This window comes from Aquila chrysaetos, chromosome 6, assembly GCF_900496995.4.
Source record: "Aquila chrysaetos chrysaetos chromosome 6, bAquChr1.4, whole genome shotgun sequence".
Classification (NCBI taxonomy): Eukaryota; Metazoa; Chordata; class Aves; order Accipitriformes; family Accipitridae; genus Aquila; species Aquila chrysaetos.
Genome location: NC_044009.1, coordinates 40,961,617 through 40,978,376, shown reverse-complemented (window position 1 = coordinate 40,978,376; position 16,760 = coordinate 40,961,617). Strand labels below are relative to the sequence as shown.

Genomic DNA, 16,760 nt, shown 5'->3' with positions numbered 1-16,760 from the left:
CTCCCACTTCAGCCTTCACTGAATTTATGCAGTTCTGGCACGGATTCCCAGTACGGTTTTAGGTCACACACTGGCAGAGAACGAAAATTGACCATAAGGAACAGCTGCTTCAAGAGACACACTCAAATATGCAACGTGAATTCTCCCTCATACAAGCCATGCATATACATGGGCATCGAATGAACTGAAAACAGAGGTTAACATTTGTGTTTAGAACATGACTCGGAGAACTGAAGATAGTCTACTGTTACACGCTAGAGCCAAAAGAATAATTACAGACTAGAAAGGAGCTTAAGAATGCACTTGGATATTACAGGTCTGTGTGAGATAAGGAGCATAAAGCAGTCAGGATTAAATGTCAGTCTTAACAGTGATTTCCTCACGTCTGTGATTGCTCTGATAGGCAATGGGCTTTAGTAGCTCTCCTTAATGTTAAATTACAAGAGCTTAGGGAGCAGAGAGAACTACAAAGTAGAAAAAAAACCCTAAAACTGACAAACCTCATGAACATTCTTGTAATTTTATGTACCTTAACTCTGACATAAATGTCCCGTGGAAATCCTTCAGCATATTACTGCAGATTATCCAGGGACTGACAGAACACATTACAAAACATGCAAAAACATTTAAAGAAATTCCAGTTACACGGGCTTCTGAAATACTCCAGTATTAGCTTGTGTGTGATCTTTTTCATCTGACTGGCTCTGTAATGTTCAAACTGTCATATGAATGCATATACATATTCAAAGTGCATAGTTTAGTGCTCCACTGGTTGTTGCTAATGCATTAAGCAGTATTGCTCATCTCAAAAACACTATTTTATTTGGTATCATGCTTCCAGTAATTGATGAAAATCGGCCTTCAGTCTTAGCCCTCAAAACAGTGCAGGTTACCTGGTATAACATCGTACAGTCTGTACAATTATTTACGATGTCTCAAGAAACCTTCACTGAAAAACATCCTTTTGCTTCACACAGTTATAATTAATTCTCTGTAGATTTTTAATCAAACTGTGTAAAAGATCAAACTACTTCCTCAGGTAGAGCTGCAATTCTTGAAAATGTCTCTTTTTTTGGAGTAGGCTAAGTAAGCAGATTTATCAATTTCAGCTGAAGATGTTGCATATTTTCATAGCATGAATAAATGAAATCTGTAACCTTTTCCATCAGGATTCTGGTCATGCTCTCTTTTTTTTGCCTATATAGTTTTCAATAAAATGTTTCATCATATTTTAGGCATCTCATCAGACTCTATACAGTCCACAGCCTTTCTTTCCCCAGTTAAAGAAGCTGTTCTTTGAATGTTTCTCCTCAGGCATTTATTTCATTGTTCTCCTAGGTCTCCTCGCTGCAGTTATCCTGGAAAACCTTGTTTAAAGGTGATCAGAACATGTGGAAACTTTCCTTCCCACTCCCCAAATGATACCTCACATCTAAATCTCATTTGGGAATTTCTTCTCGGGTTCTTACAGTCTTCATCTTTGCTTTGGTAAAGTCTAGGGCAGCACAAGTCCTTTGGCATAAATCATAAATGAAAAGCTAAATAAGACACCACATTTCATTGCATTTAAGCCACCTAGCCCATTTAAAAGATATATATATTTAATCCAAGATTGGTCAGAATGGATGAACTGGATGTTGAGCACCCCTTAGCATCTTGAGAAAAGGTAAAACAAGGGCACAATGAGGACAGCTCTTCCTGACCACCTTAACAGTACATTTTCACCTTAAAAGGGTCACTGTGAACTGCAGCACAACATGGTTAGTTCAGCCTCCCCTGCTCACAAAGTCCTTGAACACTACATTGAAATAGGCAACGCTGGGCAGCTAACATCAGGAGCACCTTGGGTTTCCTTATACCCTCACTAAGCACCTAAGAACTGAAATTGCATCCCCCCCCTCTACTCGCCACACTGCACTTAGTTTAATAAGCCATTCATTACATACTAGGTACTTACTCCTGATCAGGGCCAGTTTTACAATCAATGCAGTTATTACATTCTCAGTCCTCTGAACCTCTTCCTTTGTTTTACCCATGGTACCCAGTCATCTGCTTTCTACTTCACACCAAACATTTTCTTTCTCAACTTAAAGGTTTCCAAGCAGATTTTCAGGGTAAGCAATACTAAGGAAAAAAAAAGAATTTGCTGAAATAATAGAAGAACTGCCTGGAAGCTGACTAGAATTCAAGGGGCGGGGGGGGGGGGGGGGGGGGGCAGGGAAGCAGTGTTCACATAAAAACCTTCTGTGAATAACTTCTTTTCTTAATGCTTACATATTATGCTGTCTATCACAAACTCTTAAACTGCATGTGTACAGAAGGCATTCATTTCAACCACAGAGAAAGTACAAGACTACTTCGGAATGCAGACTGGAAGATACTACATGAAAAAGGCCATTTTGCGTAAATTCATCAGGCTCACTGCACAATCCCATCATCCAATATGAGAAACACGAACTAATTATTTAATATTTACATACAAACTACATATTTTGGGGTTTTGTGGTTCCCTGTGTGATCTTGGGCCAGTTTCTGAACCTCTCTAAATCTCTGCTTCCTTGTTTGCAAAACAGATTAATAGTAGTTACGCAGGATGGGGTGAGGCTTAATTAACTCAAGTTTGTAAAGGGCTTTCTGATCATCAGATACTATGTAGAAGGACTAGGAAAATCAATTTAAGAAGCAAAGAAGCACATAAGCCCATGTCCGCACAACAAACATTAGGCATATCAAATTCATACAGAAAATACGTACGAACATTTCTTTCCAATAGCAGCAAAAATTATGTTAACAGAAAGTATAAAATATGTATATTAAAAATAACTAATTCACTTACTTCTTCCTAATTTCTAGGTCTGAAACTGGAACACATCTCAGGCCAGCTCCCAATACCATGAGAGATGATGTTAGTAACACCGTTACCCTCAGACCTGTGATAAAAAAACAACAGTATTTTACAAGTTAAGTCTGCAAAGTTGGGGAAAAAAAAAAAAGTTGCCTAAATATATATAGTGTCACAGAAGTAGTGCTATCTCTTTCAAATCATAAACAGTTAGGTGCTGATATGAATACTGATACATTATGAAATCCTGTGTTATTTTCTACACTTACACTCCAGAATTACACAGGCTTACTCTTGGCATACTATTGCACAGGACTGTACCCAAAATCTTACAGACATTCTTGGAAGTGAAAAGTGGTAATGAAAGTATCATGAAAATGTACAATATTTCCTTTAGAATTAGAAGGATCAGGGAATATGCTCCCGTGTGTGATCTGAAATCTAGGTAGATCCAATGAAAAATCTGGATTTGTACATTCTTTTCCAACCACTTAATGAGTGCAGACACAGCACTGTTATTGTTTTCTTTCATAAATGCAGATATGCATTTCATCCTGAAGAAATAACCATTTACTCAGGGGAAGAAAGTGCAAGTATCTTTTTGCAGTCCTTGCAATTAGGCCAGGTTTTCGCTGCGCTCAGCTCAAGTTGTCAGAGGTTGTAAATACAGTACATTAGAAAAAAGCTACAATTGACTGATTCCTTGAATATGTTTTTTCCTCATACTGCGATTCTCGACTGAGAAGCACTTAGATTAGAAACAACTTTATCTTAGTGCTGCAATTCCTTTTGCCAGCAGTTTACTTGCTGCTGCTAGAGTGTTTCCATCAGCAGCAGAGAACAGTGACAGCTGAGGGGCTTAACCTCCAGAATCTTGTAAAACACTAAAATCATAAATATGCACAATTAAAAACCGCTGATACAGTCTATATCTGTGAAGTCGTAAAACTTCAAACAATTTCACAGCAACAAACGGAAAAGAAAGGGCTTCCATGTTCTCAGCAGAACATAGTAAAAACAATTACACGATGACTAACACAGAGCATCTCTAATGTTTAGGTGAAACTAGTAACTACCCAAAACACAGACTGAAAAAGAACAAGTCCCTATGATACCTCGCCCAACAAACAAATAAAAAGATTCTGATTCTCTCTAAAACTGCCAATTCTCAGAGATGCGCTCCCTCTATGTTAATGCCTCCTCTAATCAGTACAATCAACCAGTACTCACATTAAATATTTTGACTCTGTGTGGATTGTAAGGGGGGGCGGGGGGGGGGGGGGGGAATTAGAGCATGTATTTTACCAAAATGTAATTTTACAAGACAAGACATCACTTTGCTTTTATTGCAACAGCTCTTAGGGAACTTCACTCATGGGTATGCAATTCCTTGTGCTGGACACTGCACAAACCAAACCAAATACAACTCATCTCTCAATCAACCTAGTCCAAGACAACCCAGGGGAAAAAAAAAAACCCTGAAGTTAATGCTACAGGTTTTCTGAAATGGAAGTATGACTTCCTTCGGTATGGCTCAGTCATTAAGGAAAGGAATGCAACCCGCAGTCCTGTGACTCTGAAGGACACCTCACATCCCTGATGCCCTGAAGAAGTATCATCAGCTGAGAATATTTGTTTCCTTAAAGGATTTCCAAGCCCGCCCACACTTACTTGCTTGACTCTGTGCTCAGCCAGCACACATTGCTGTTTAACTGGTTTTTCAAGTGTGCATGTTCAGAGGCCCTAACTAAATGTCCAGACAATACAGCTGTTCAAAATCCTGTTGCTGTTCATGTTTGCTGGGCCACCATGTGAGCCTTCGTGCCTTGCTTAACCCCATATTACCATACTGTGTATGTTGTGGGAGTAATTATTTGTATTAGGATCGCATATGTGATGCTTTTGCCTTCTCTCCTGGGCAATGAATCTCTGTTAGCATTGCTTTTGTGCATAAAGAGAACTTGTACGCAATGAGAATTAGAATTTTATTGATGGAAAATTGAAACACAAGTCTTTCAACTGGAAAATCTGAAGTTTTCCATTTGGAAACACTGCTGCAATGTTTCAGGAAAACTCTAGTAATGTAGGTACCATCAGGGTCTTTTTGAATTACATTTCACAAAACACAGCATGTTCTGCCTTTCAGGAGACACAAGGACAGAGACAGCCTGGAAGGTCCTGCTCATGAGGTGCCACAGGAGGCACAGACGAGGTGCAAGCCCAGGGCACAGCAGTAAATGAGCATTATACAGAAATTTAAGTTTAAATCACCAGAGGACACACAGGAACGTTTCCAAATCAAAAACTTCTATTTGATTTTTAATTAAAAACAAAACAAAAAAACCACACAAAACAAAAAAAAAAAAAAAAACCCCACAAAACAAAAAACACAAACCATGAAAAAGTTTTAATTTAAATCTGCAGAAAAGTTTCCTAAGAAAAACAATACACAATTCAGTGAAAACTGAATTGGATGCCGAAGTTTTCTCCCAGCCCTAAATTTAGGCTTATCTTTAATGTCAGCCTTACACGTTGGGTAACTTTAAAACAAAATTATCAGTTAAAGCCTCACAATCATGTACGTTTGGTCTCTCCAAACATTCTTTGAAGTCCTCAGCTTGAATACTATACACTGTAATGCACCACTTATAAAAGTTTTGATTGCATAGATTATTCTTTGGCCCTTCTTTTCTTCCACCCTAACATGTAAACACACTTCCGTTAAAGTTGCATGTTGAAAATTATGACACCAAAGCGAACATGTAAAAGACTGTCAGACAAGCAGCATATTCGACATTTTCTTTGCTAATTACATGATGTATTTCTACCCTCTAAGCACCTTCCCCTTTTATTTTGCTTTACATTTGCACTCCCTGAATCCATGCTCCTTTTCATCTTTGTTAGAAATTGGTCTTTAATAGTATTTTTGTAATTATTTCAGTATTTTTGCTTTGAACGTTGCAGTGGCCCTTAATCTGAATTGGACATCTTGTATTACTCTAAAAGGTGCACCCCAGAGTGTTTCAGATAACAGCATGCATCATGGGGACAATAAACCAAAGTAACCAGCCAAGCCTGAAGAAAAAGCCCGTGAACCCTGCAAACAATTATTTCTCCATTTTAAAAGACCTAAGTAATTCATACAACCAAGATTTTGAGTAGATGTAATTAACTTCATTCATTTTACCCTGTAAATGCAAGTGGTTATTGATGGGGGGAGGGGGGACTACAGCTTCTTAAAATCTATCATCCAGTTTCCAGTCCCCTTCTATCAGAGGTTTCTGACACATGGCTGGAAAGGGAAGAAACTCCTTTAAAGGGATTTTCTGCCAATGGAGGAAGTTTTCTGTTCTTTGGAACCTTTCTCATTAGCTGCTCATTCCCACCCTGCTCTTGCTGGAGGTTTCTGGGCCTCACAGGTGCCACTGACTGTTGAACAAAGCGTGGCCATGTTCAGAATGGCCAAACAACATCAACAGTAACAGAAAAGTCCGAGCTAGCAGAAGAAATTGAGTCAGTAATTAAAAAAAACATGTTAATTATCATTTAAGAGTGAAACATTTGATATCGTTCAACTGTTTAACCCGCTTGTGGCTTCACAACTTCTGTTTTTATTTCTTTTTAAAACAACCACCCCCAAACTCCTGCCACTATTAGAGATTTAACACAAACTCTCAACCCACAGTCCCCTTAACTCTCCTGCAAAACACAGACTTTTAACCCTGCCAAGACCATCTCGTACTAGTAAGCCTAAATGACTACCTGTGCTGGCAGGATATGCTGACTGGATCTGGCCCCTGGGACATTTCTAGCTGGCCCACTAGTTTCCTTTCCTCTGCCGGGGAAGCAGCTGCTGCAGCCACGCACACGGCGTGATGAACCCCGGGCCCCCCACCACCCACAGCCCAACGCGGAAAACGAGCAAAACCCAACCACGCCGCGTCGTGGCCTCACACAGGAGCGGGCGGCAGCGGCTGCTGGCGGCACCCGGCCGCTCCCCGGCTCCCTCACCGCAACATCAGCTGACGGCATCTAAGACGTGGGTGTTGCATCCTCCACAGCTCTTCCAGCATGCCTTACTTTCAAGACACTTAAGTACACGAAAAGAAAATTCTCCCCCCACACACACACACTGCATTACTGACTTGTAACCCCGTTAAGTGATTTATTATGCCCGGCTTAATAAGAAACTTCATAAAAGGTGTTGTACAGCTACGAGGAACTCCTCATTCCAACTATTTACACATTATCAGTTTGTCATTCAGAAAGAGAACGCGATTAACAACTGTTTAATGCTTTTGTAAGCTTTTGAGAAGGATGACCATTCCTTCTCTCACCTGTCAGTCAGCCGTTACGATAAAAGATCATAAAACATGTGACTGACAGACTGTAAAAACCAAATCCTTACTCACACTAAACACACATTCAAGTCAAAATTGTCTTCACGTGGAGAAGTGGGAGTTCCTACTTCTGCAGTCTAGCGGCAGCGAACACCCTGCGCGTCCCCCGGCAGCGGCCCACAGCAGCACCCCGGTTCCCCACATCCTGCGACAGACCCGCGGAGAGCGACACGCTTCTCGTTCAGAGCGTCGCACAAATGTCAGATATTGAGTGTGGCTTTTCCCTCCCTCCTAGTGAAGCGTCCATCTTAGGGGGAAATTCCAGTTGCACGTGCAGAAAAGTTCTCGCCTTTCTGCTAAGATTAACTGAAGTTTGGCCAGAGGAAAGGCCGCCAGCTTCAGGCCTCCGCCCAGCATGGCAGCAGCGGGTTTCCCTCATACAGCTCACACACCCCGCTCTCGGATGCATTAACATTTGAGGGGTTTCCTTCCCTCAGCTGCGATACCAGAATCAGCGCTCACAAATATAGAGCATAACAAGGCTCTAATTAGAAACGAGTGACATCAGCCTGCTGCACATTTTCACAGTTTTTAAAGACCAGGCTGGAAGCAAGAACGGTCCCTTCTGACACGGAACTAGGAGCATTTGCTTCACTACTCTACTATTCTTTTGACTAAACGATATCTAGCTAAAAAAAAAATTAAATCCCATCTTGGCACACACACACCAGGAAATTAAAAACTCCCCAATTTCAACAGATGTTCCAACAATTCACTGTTAAATTGTGCTTTTCCTTCCAATTCAAAGCAAATGCAGTTTTCAGACAAATTCTTGTTTTGCCTTTCTTGACAAAACAAACCACAGGCTCTTGCATTTTTCCTTCTATGAAATTAACCTACAAAAAAGAACCGTTACCTTTGGTTTCCGTGAGCAAAGCACTGAGCTCCATCTTTTACAACTTTTCTTTGGTCCTGGAATTGTTTTTGTGTCTTGTCTAAATACCCTCGTTATTGTTCAAGCATCCTTTTTTAAATGGATTTCTTTCTGGATACCAATTCTCCGTTTCATAGGATGGGTCTATTTCTCTTCCTCCTTAATGCGTGCCTTTATGTTTAGCCATAATAAACCAAAAGCTTGATTAAACAGCTGACTTTGTCAGGGAACCCTGAAAGCTCTGAACAGAAGTTCCTCCTTCATCATTACCAACTGCTCCAGAAATCTTTGTATTTTAAATACAATTCAAGCAAAATTATACTAATAGCTGTGCCATTTACTCTCATAAGATCAGTTATCTTTGTCATGATTAAAATACCAAAAAAAAATTGCTACCTTTCTAATAAACACAGTGAATAAAACTTCCGTTGTGTCTGCACTTTGCCAAATTGGCTACTGTCATTAAGAAGGATAAGCAGCAATCCTCCTTCACAAGAAGTATCCTTGCATCAAGCAATACAATTCTCAAAAGAAAATAACCTTTTCACTGATGTAAAAAGACTTCATAGCCAAGATGTGGTCCCAATTTTTCTGCTAACGCACGGAACAAACCTGAAAAATCAGTATATCAGAACTGCCTCGGATTCCACAAAAGCACTTGATTGCAGAGGAGTATGAATTGTGTTTGGAAACTCAATGGAAAATAAATACATTTTGAAGAATAGCATCAACTAGACTCGGAAGCAAGAAAAACTGGGAACCAAATACAAAGCCTGCATGCAAGAGAGAACAACTACCAGGTCACATGTAGTTAATCAAAAATTACTCCTAGTTTGATGGCCAAGATATCATGGGGTGCTATTAAGCACAATCTGGATCTCCCTTTCTCTCTGGCTGCATTATTCTGATGCTCCTGCTACTGCCCCATCTTTTTTAAGCTGTGTTTTTAAGACAAACTGAAGCAAATTGTTTCCATCCGTTCCCCTGGCTCTATGTGGTACTGCCAAAATAGCACCCAAATTTCAGCTGAAAAGATGTAGGACTTCAGTACTTTTTTTCTGATTGAAAATGAAGCAAACTCAATTTACACATTTTGCGAGACAGGTGACAGCATCCTTCTGGTATCAAATAGTAAGAACCAAGCTCTATCATAGAGGACCTGTTTGAAATAAATCAGACGTGAAGCTATGTTTCAACCCCGAGTCTCACCTAGGATGCAAAAATTGGACCTCTTCCTACACGAATCCTACAACACAGCCCAGTTCCACTTTTCAGTGGAGGACTGCACAGCAAGGGCAGATTCCCACTGGACACTGTGCTTCAATTTCCATCTGACATAAACAGCAGGCAGATTGAGATCGCCAGACAAAATATGTACTAGAAACCTCTTGAAATGTAGATGTAAGAGGTAATGATCTTCAGAGGGGCAATTTCTCTTTATAATATTGTACAGCTGTTGCAACAGAATCTGTCAGCAATAGCTGCCCAGTTAACACCCAGGTTATCAAGAGGACTTTGAAATTTCTTAGAAATTAATCTATCTGCAAAATTTAAAGGAAACAAACTTTGTATGTACAAACACAGCAACTTCAAGTAAAATAGTTCCTGTGGTTTGCTACAGACTCTCTAATCGGGGTCAGAAATTCAGAAGAGGCGATATCCCAGAAGCGTCATCACCCGCAATGTGGGGAACCCACAGGGAAGTCCCTGCCAAATCCCGAAGAAAGACTGGTGCCAGGGACCAGATCTGATCCAAAGGTAAAGTTATTTCTGCTGCTAGCACTTGGTGGACAGACACAGCAAGGCTGCGTGCAAAACTGAAAATGAGGGCCAATGCTCGTCCCCACCTTTTTTCAGTGTAACTCTCAGATTAAAAACATACATTCTCTACATAAACGTCATCACGTGAGTCCTTGTAAGAAGTGCATCACTCCCGAATTTTGAGGTTAGTTAAGAATCTTGTAAAAAATCCCAATATAACTAAGAGACTCAAAGTATAAAATTTAGCCAGCCAAGTGTTTCAGAGAGAAGACACTCATCTTGACGGAAATGACTGAACACGTGTAACAACTAAAACAGATACAGAATCTGCTGGGACATAATTATGAGAAGTAAAGCTAAATAGAATGCAATTGAGAATTATTATGACAATCACACAACTACTCCCCAATTCCTGAGCTGCTGAATCTTTATGTGCGATTGTAAGGAAACCAAGATGCTTAAGTAGTCACACTCTAACTGCACCATTCGCTTCTGGTTTATATTGTAAATACTCCTCTTGGTTTTTTTTGTTTTTTTTTTTTCTTTTTCTCCCCCCCCACTAACATTCACTAAAGTGTATTACAATCCTTGTTTTTCTGTTTAGTCTAGATATAAGAATTTGACTGCACCTGTTAGAAGGAATAACAAGCTACCACAACTATGTCAAGAGGCTGCAGGGTGCTTTTGTCTCATTTGCATCGATGAGGTCAAGCCAATGCGATCAGTGGACCCATCCTGTTTTTAACATTATCCCAGCATATTAAGCAAGTACATAATCAATCTCTAAAAAGATGTCAAGAAAAGTATAGCTTAATTGTCCAGCTCTCTAATCCTCTACACTTAGTCATTACAAACTTAATGACTCAAGATCTTATAAGGTGTCTTACAGAGTTAGGTCCACTACCATGGATTTAACCACGGTTGGTGGCAGACTATACCTGTAAATACAAAGTGTTTGTGCAGCAGTTTAGAAGTTTGGTACTGTAAATAAAGTAGTCCTGATTTTAAGAACTGACCAGGCTTAATCTGAGCTTTTGGATATATGAAAAGGTAGTTTATAAGTATTGAAGTTTCCTTCCATATGTCAGCTAAGGATTTTGAAGCATCCTAACCATTTAACATCAACAATGGAAAAACAAATGGCAAAAGATGCAGATTAAAAATCTGCATTGCAAGTTTCTACAAGTGTTGTAAATTCTATTTATCAATCGAGAGGCTGACATTTTGCCTGAACAGATAAACAAAGCGCTGAGTTGAATGGTATTTGCCTGGAGATCCAAATGCTGATTTTAGAATCAGTTTTAGACTCTTTACTAAATATCTCTGGCATGGTTTAATACCACATTTCTTGGCTTCAAACAAGACCAATTATTGTAGCTGTTTATTGATACTACACATTTTACTGCAGAGAGCATCCATTTTCTCTGCAACTAATCCAAGTGCAACGAACCTCTCTTAATGCTTGCAGAGCACCTCTGACAGAAGAGAGCACTGGCCTGGGCAGCGGGACCTGCATCTCTCGACATGCCTTATGAAATTGGGCAGGCCACTTATCTTCTGCTTCACTTTTCTCTCCCCCCCCCCCCCCCCCCCCACCTTGTTTATTCAGGCTATAAACACATGGCAACAGGAGCCAGTCTCACCATTAGTATTAGAAAGGCTACTAAATCAGGTCTCCTCTTCACCTGGGGTCAGTGCAGTGTTGGGATACAACAAAAAAAACAACTATGTGAGTGCTTACTAAATGTGTGAAATTAATATATAAACACTTTTAAGAATTGTTCTTTCTTCCTTCACCTCAGGTATCTGCTTTCTACTCTCAACTCCAATATTTACTGAAACATGAAGATTCAGGTGAATCATTTAATCTGTCTTTTCCATTTGATAAACCAAAAAACTATGTGTCTGTGTGTACACGTGTGCTAGTGTATACATACAGAGAGAGATGCAGACCAACTGACAAAAACAGCTAATAATGCAGTCGAGGACTAAACATCTTCATTAATTTTGAAGCTAAATTATGGATGCTCATTAACAAGTCAAAAGTACAAGACAACAAGCCTTCGCTCTACCTCTCACTGTTGTATTCCTGGATGAACGCTGGCAACTCAAGCCCTTTCAGCACCAAACAAGGGGAAGGAAGCTTTTTCTTTTCTCTTCCCGCTCATTTGAAGGTCTCCCAATTGCCCAGCAGGCTTAATTACCACACAACTAACTACAGATGCTTACCTGTGGCGACAAACAGGAAAAACAATCTCTCTTGTACACATCTATCAGGGAAAATGTTCTGTCACTGTCTTAGTGTACTTGCCCACACCACCCAATGGTGCATGAAATTCTTCATTTCAAGAAATACAGAGGCATTTTGCTTTGCCACAACAGAGTATCAAGAAGCAACCATGCAGCAAGGATTGGCAGCTATGCTAGATATCGCCTAGTGCATCCACTAAGCGGGACACTAAGTGCAAAGTTTCTCCTTTTTACTATCCCTGCCACAAGTTGGGGAAAAAAGAGCCCTAAGAGTCTCATCGACGTAATATCCATGCGGGTCTTGTGACTTGTAGGAAAGGTCACTGGAGTGAGCTCTCAATTTTCCTGTGTGTCAACAGTTTCAATGTTACTTTAACAGTAAAATGCATCAGACACTATTTAGGGTACACAGATCATCCTAAAAGGCACCCTTTGCAGCACCGTAATGGATCCTAAACCCATTACATTTTTTAAGGCTTCTGATCAATTCTTTAGGTTTCCATGATTAATTAAAAATATAACTCCACCTTCCTCAAATATTCAAAAGGGATGGCGCTCAACAAAAATAACCAAATAAAACAAAAAGAGTTTCTAAATGCAGTTGTACTCGACATCCTGTATTCCAGAAAAACATCAGCAGACTTTGCAAAAAGCAGAAGACCTCTCACTTTCAAAACATATCACTCCCTCAGGCTGAGTCATATGAATCTCCAGCTTTAAAAAGAGGAAAAATCTAAAAATCCTCTCTACTACAAATCTGCATGAGAAAGCTTAATTTGTAGCTTTTGAGGAAGTTGGAGCATCGATCACAAGCTTTTGCAGCACAATTATAGTTGCAGCACAGCTACAGAGCCACAATAGCACATACACATGAGAAGCATTAAAAAACAAAATTACAGCAGGAAGTGGTGGAATAGCTCTGAATGTCACCACTGAGAGAGAGGCAGAGCAAGCCACTACTTCCCTTGCCCCAGGATTATAACTAAAAAAATTCTTAAAGAAACTTGTATCAGCAAGGCATTTGGTCTGCTCAGCTGCGGTTATACTAGGTTGCCACTGGGAGAATTCAAACAACATGCTCCAAGAAAATTTGCAAAATATCCTAACAGAGAATTACCAAAACATCATGTTTCTTAAATTTACTTCTGCTCATCTCAGCACTGACCTTGGTTTTGGAGGGTTTGGGTGTTTTTAAACAAATATTTTATATAAAACAAATATTTTTGGCAATGTCAAGACTACAGATTTTTCACAACAGAGAACATTATTTCAGGACCTGTGCTATGCACTATCTACTTCTTCAGCTCTGAAAAGGCAAGCAAATACCCCTGTTTTACATAGCTCCTTTCTCACAAGCAAGGCATTTCTTAACAGAAAAAAAAAAAATATATAGGCAGAAATTGGCAATGCAGAAAATATCCGAACTTTATTAACAAGTAATGAACCTCATTTTTGCATTTGCTTCAGACTAGTCTTTCACTCCTAAAACGTCACATGAAACTAACTTCTAAAAACAACATCAGCCAAAAATAATGAATAAATATTTTTTTGTTTGTGAAATGGTAATGCTGTTACTGGAATTTAGAAATCGGTAAAGATGGGTTAGTTAAGCATTACCAAATGAAAATGGTCTTTGTTCATACTTAGTTTCTTCTGATAGGAAAAATAAATAGTATCATATTAAATCTTTAAAGGAAACAGTTTTCTGTAAAGGAAGCAGATTCAGCTTTTGCAGGCCAGAACCTGATCTACTCTTTTTTCTCTTTAATGGAATTATAAACTAATAGCTACGAATTATAAACACAGTATAAACATACAGCTAGCAAAACGAATGCAATACAACTTTCCCACATTTACTACTTCCATAATAAAAATCTATGAGAAAGCCCAAGGGACTTTGCTAACAGTGAAATTATTGTTGTCATTTATGTTAGAGAAGTTAGCATCAGCTGCCTTTATGTAGCATGGCTGCCACACTGTTAAAAACTTCTAGAAGAAAGGAGATTGGCAAAATTTAAATGTTTTTAAAATGCAGCAAGGCAGCAGACAACGTAACGGTATTTTAGCGTTTTCTGTCGCGTTCCACGAGGCTTTCCAGAAGGGGAGAGACACCAGCCAGAGGGGCCGCATGGACCCCAGCATCCCGCTTGTGCCTCCATCACGAGGCCAGACATCTGTCACCACCAAACCCAGGCAAGAAGGAACAGCCGCCCTCCTCTGCATCGGCAGCGCCTGGGGAGCCCCGCGGGGAGCAGGCAGCCGTGGTCCAGGGCCCCTCGGGGAAGGGGAGGGTGAAGGAGGGGCCGATACACCCTCTTGCCAGCAAAAGGCACTGCCAGGTGCAGTTCAGAGGTTGGGCTGTGCAGAGGCAAAAGATGGGGACCTTGTTGGAAGTAAGAAAAGGCAAAAAAGGTCAGTGGCGTTCAAAGAGACTTCCCAGCTCCTGGTTTTAAAAGCGCTTCTGAAGTCAGTTCACAAAAGCTGTGTTTGCTGATCTGCGGCTAGGGTGCTGTGCAGGCAGCCCAGGAGGGCTGCAGGCACCTGCCACCCCCATCATTTGCTGCTGGCTACCTAAGTCACGTTTGCAACCACCCCTTGCTCGCTCAGCATCTTTTTCCCTGTGCCTCCTACTCATCTCGTTCCTCCACCTTTCCCATCCCCACCACTCCCTGCCCTCCAGATCCCATTTCTGCATCTGTGCCTCCCATGCTTCATCCACTACCTTGTCCCCACACTATCCCCTTCTCTCTATCTCTTCCCACCTATCCAAGGGCTTTTCTCACATCTGCTCTCGGTCCTTTGAGCCCTGAAGCTTCTCACATCCAACCTCTTCTACTTCTCAACAAGTGGAAGGAGTGGATGGCAGAGGAAAATGGAAGGACAAGATGTGCACACCACAACAGCAAGGAGACACACAGGTGAGGCAGGAGACAGAGAACTGGAAGGAGTCAGATTAGGAAGAATTTCAGGCAAGAGAAGGTTATGAGGGATAGTAAAAATACATGACCATACAACAGGGGAGATATCAGTGCATAGCTACCGTAGTATTATACTCTCTGTAGTCAACTTCTAAAAGCTACTGTTGACAAAATATCTTCCCAGCTGGAGCTGTGTCCTGACCCAGTTCTGGGATGCTTAAGTGCTTTAACTCTGCTTGTGTTAACAGCTGCATAATAAAAGTAAGGGATCGTATTTACACTGGTAAATGATTTCCCTATTCATCAATTTGTCAACATCAAGGTACAGCAAGTTACATACCCCACGCTCACTGTGCCTGTATGCTCAGTGCACCAAAGCCTCAAGATAACGTTATCCTCGGATTACATGGCCATTACTATTCTCACATGAGCTATGCAAACACGTTAGGATTTTACTTTCCATCATGAAAAAGTTACTTTAAATCCAGCATGCAGTTTCCTGATATTCTTCAGTATGTAGTATTTCAAGCAGCTGTCCTAGCACTACTGCCGCAGCTGCAAAGAAGTGTGCAAAGAGCACAGCAGTTGTGTAAAGGGTAGCAGTATAAAGAGAAATGTCTGTGGAAACACAGTACAAAGAGTGGGGGGTGATACCATCTAACAGAAAGAGCTAGCTCCAGAAGAGGACATCTGTCTACAGCCATGATTGATGCTTTCAACTCAACCTGGCCCATCAGGAGGTATGGGAAGTGCTGCTAACAATCAAGCTAGTATTGCTATGATGAATCATAGTGTCATCAAGTTAATACAACTCATCAGATCCTAATTAAACCACTCTATGTTGCTAATCACCCTGTGTATCTCAAGTGGTCTTTTACAGCATGCCTGACTCCAGTGAGGGTGGGCCAATCAATTCTCTAATGACTCCTCACTTCTGCAAGCACTTGCACAAATGCTCTGTGGACTTTCATGCAGCCACAGTGTATAAAATTAAGCAACAAAAGCTAAGTTTGGTTCAGTCTTCCTTTTTCTTTTCTTCTGATGGTATAGAGGAAAAGTATGTCTATACAAACACACACACCAGCAACTCATCAAAATAAGTTTTGTAAAATCAAGCTGATCAAATATCTGCTCTAGTGGGATTTACCTATATTCAGCTCTCTAATTGCTTCTTTCATCTTTCCACATGAAAAACAACACTTCATCTCATTTCTTCCAAGATTTGTTAGCTTAGGAAAATTAATCCCGTTCACAGAATTTGATAGGTGTGGATCAGTATCACTAATAAGACAATGAAATATGCGTCATTCGTAGCATGCAGTAGATGATGTCCACAGCATGAGAGAGAACAGACTGCGGTAAAACAGATATTTTCCTTCAAATTTCTTTTGCATTTGGTTGAAGTGCATCAATCACTTGCCTTTTCACCAAATACATACAGCTTTCACTTCATGTGAGTCCAGGCATTCTCTTCCCCGCTGTCGTGGAGAATGCCTTGACTCATATGAAGCAAAAGCTGTATTTCATAGAATCATAGAATCATTTAGGTTGGAAAAGACCTTTAAGATCATCAAGTCCAACCGTCAACCATGCCCACTAAACCATGTCCTGAAGTGCCTTGTCTACATGCTTTTGAATACCTCCAGGGATGGTGACTCAACCACTTCCCTGGGCAGCCTGTTCCAATGCCTGACAACCCTTTCAGTAAAGAAATG

The 16,760-nt window shown here is 40.5% G+C and overlaps 1 protein-coding gene across 1 annotated transcript in view; it reads right to left on the bottom strand.

Annotated features, from left to right (window-relative positions):
- The window catches only part of SLC49A4 (solute carrier family 49 member 4), a 66,470-nt gene that overhangs the window by 42,933 nt on the left and 6,777 nt on the right, over window positions 1–16,760 (bottom strand). The window contains exon 2 of the mRNA XM_030016881.2: window positions 2,837–2,930. Within this exon, the coding sequence (XP_029872741.1) occupies window positions 2,837–2,930 (94 nt within the window). The remainder of the gene's footprint in view (window positions 1–2,836; window positions 2,931–16,760) is intronic.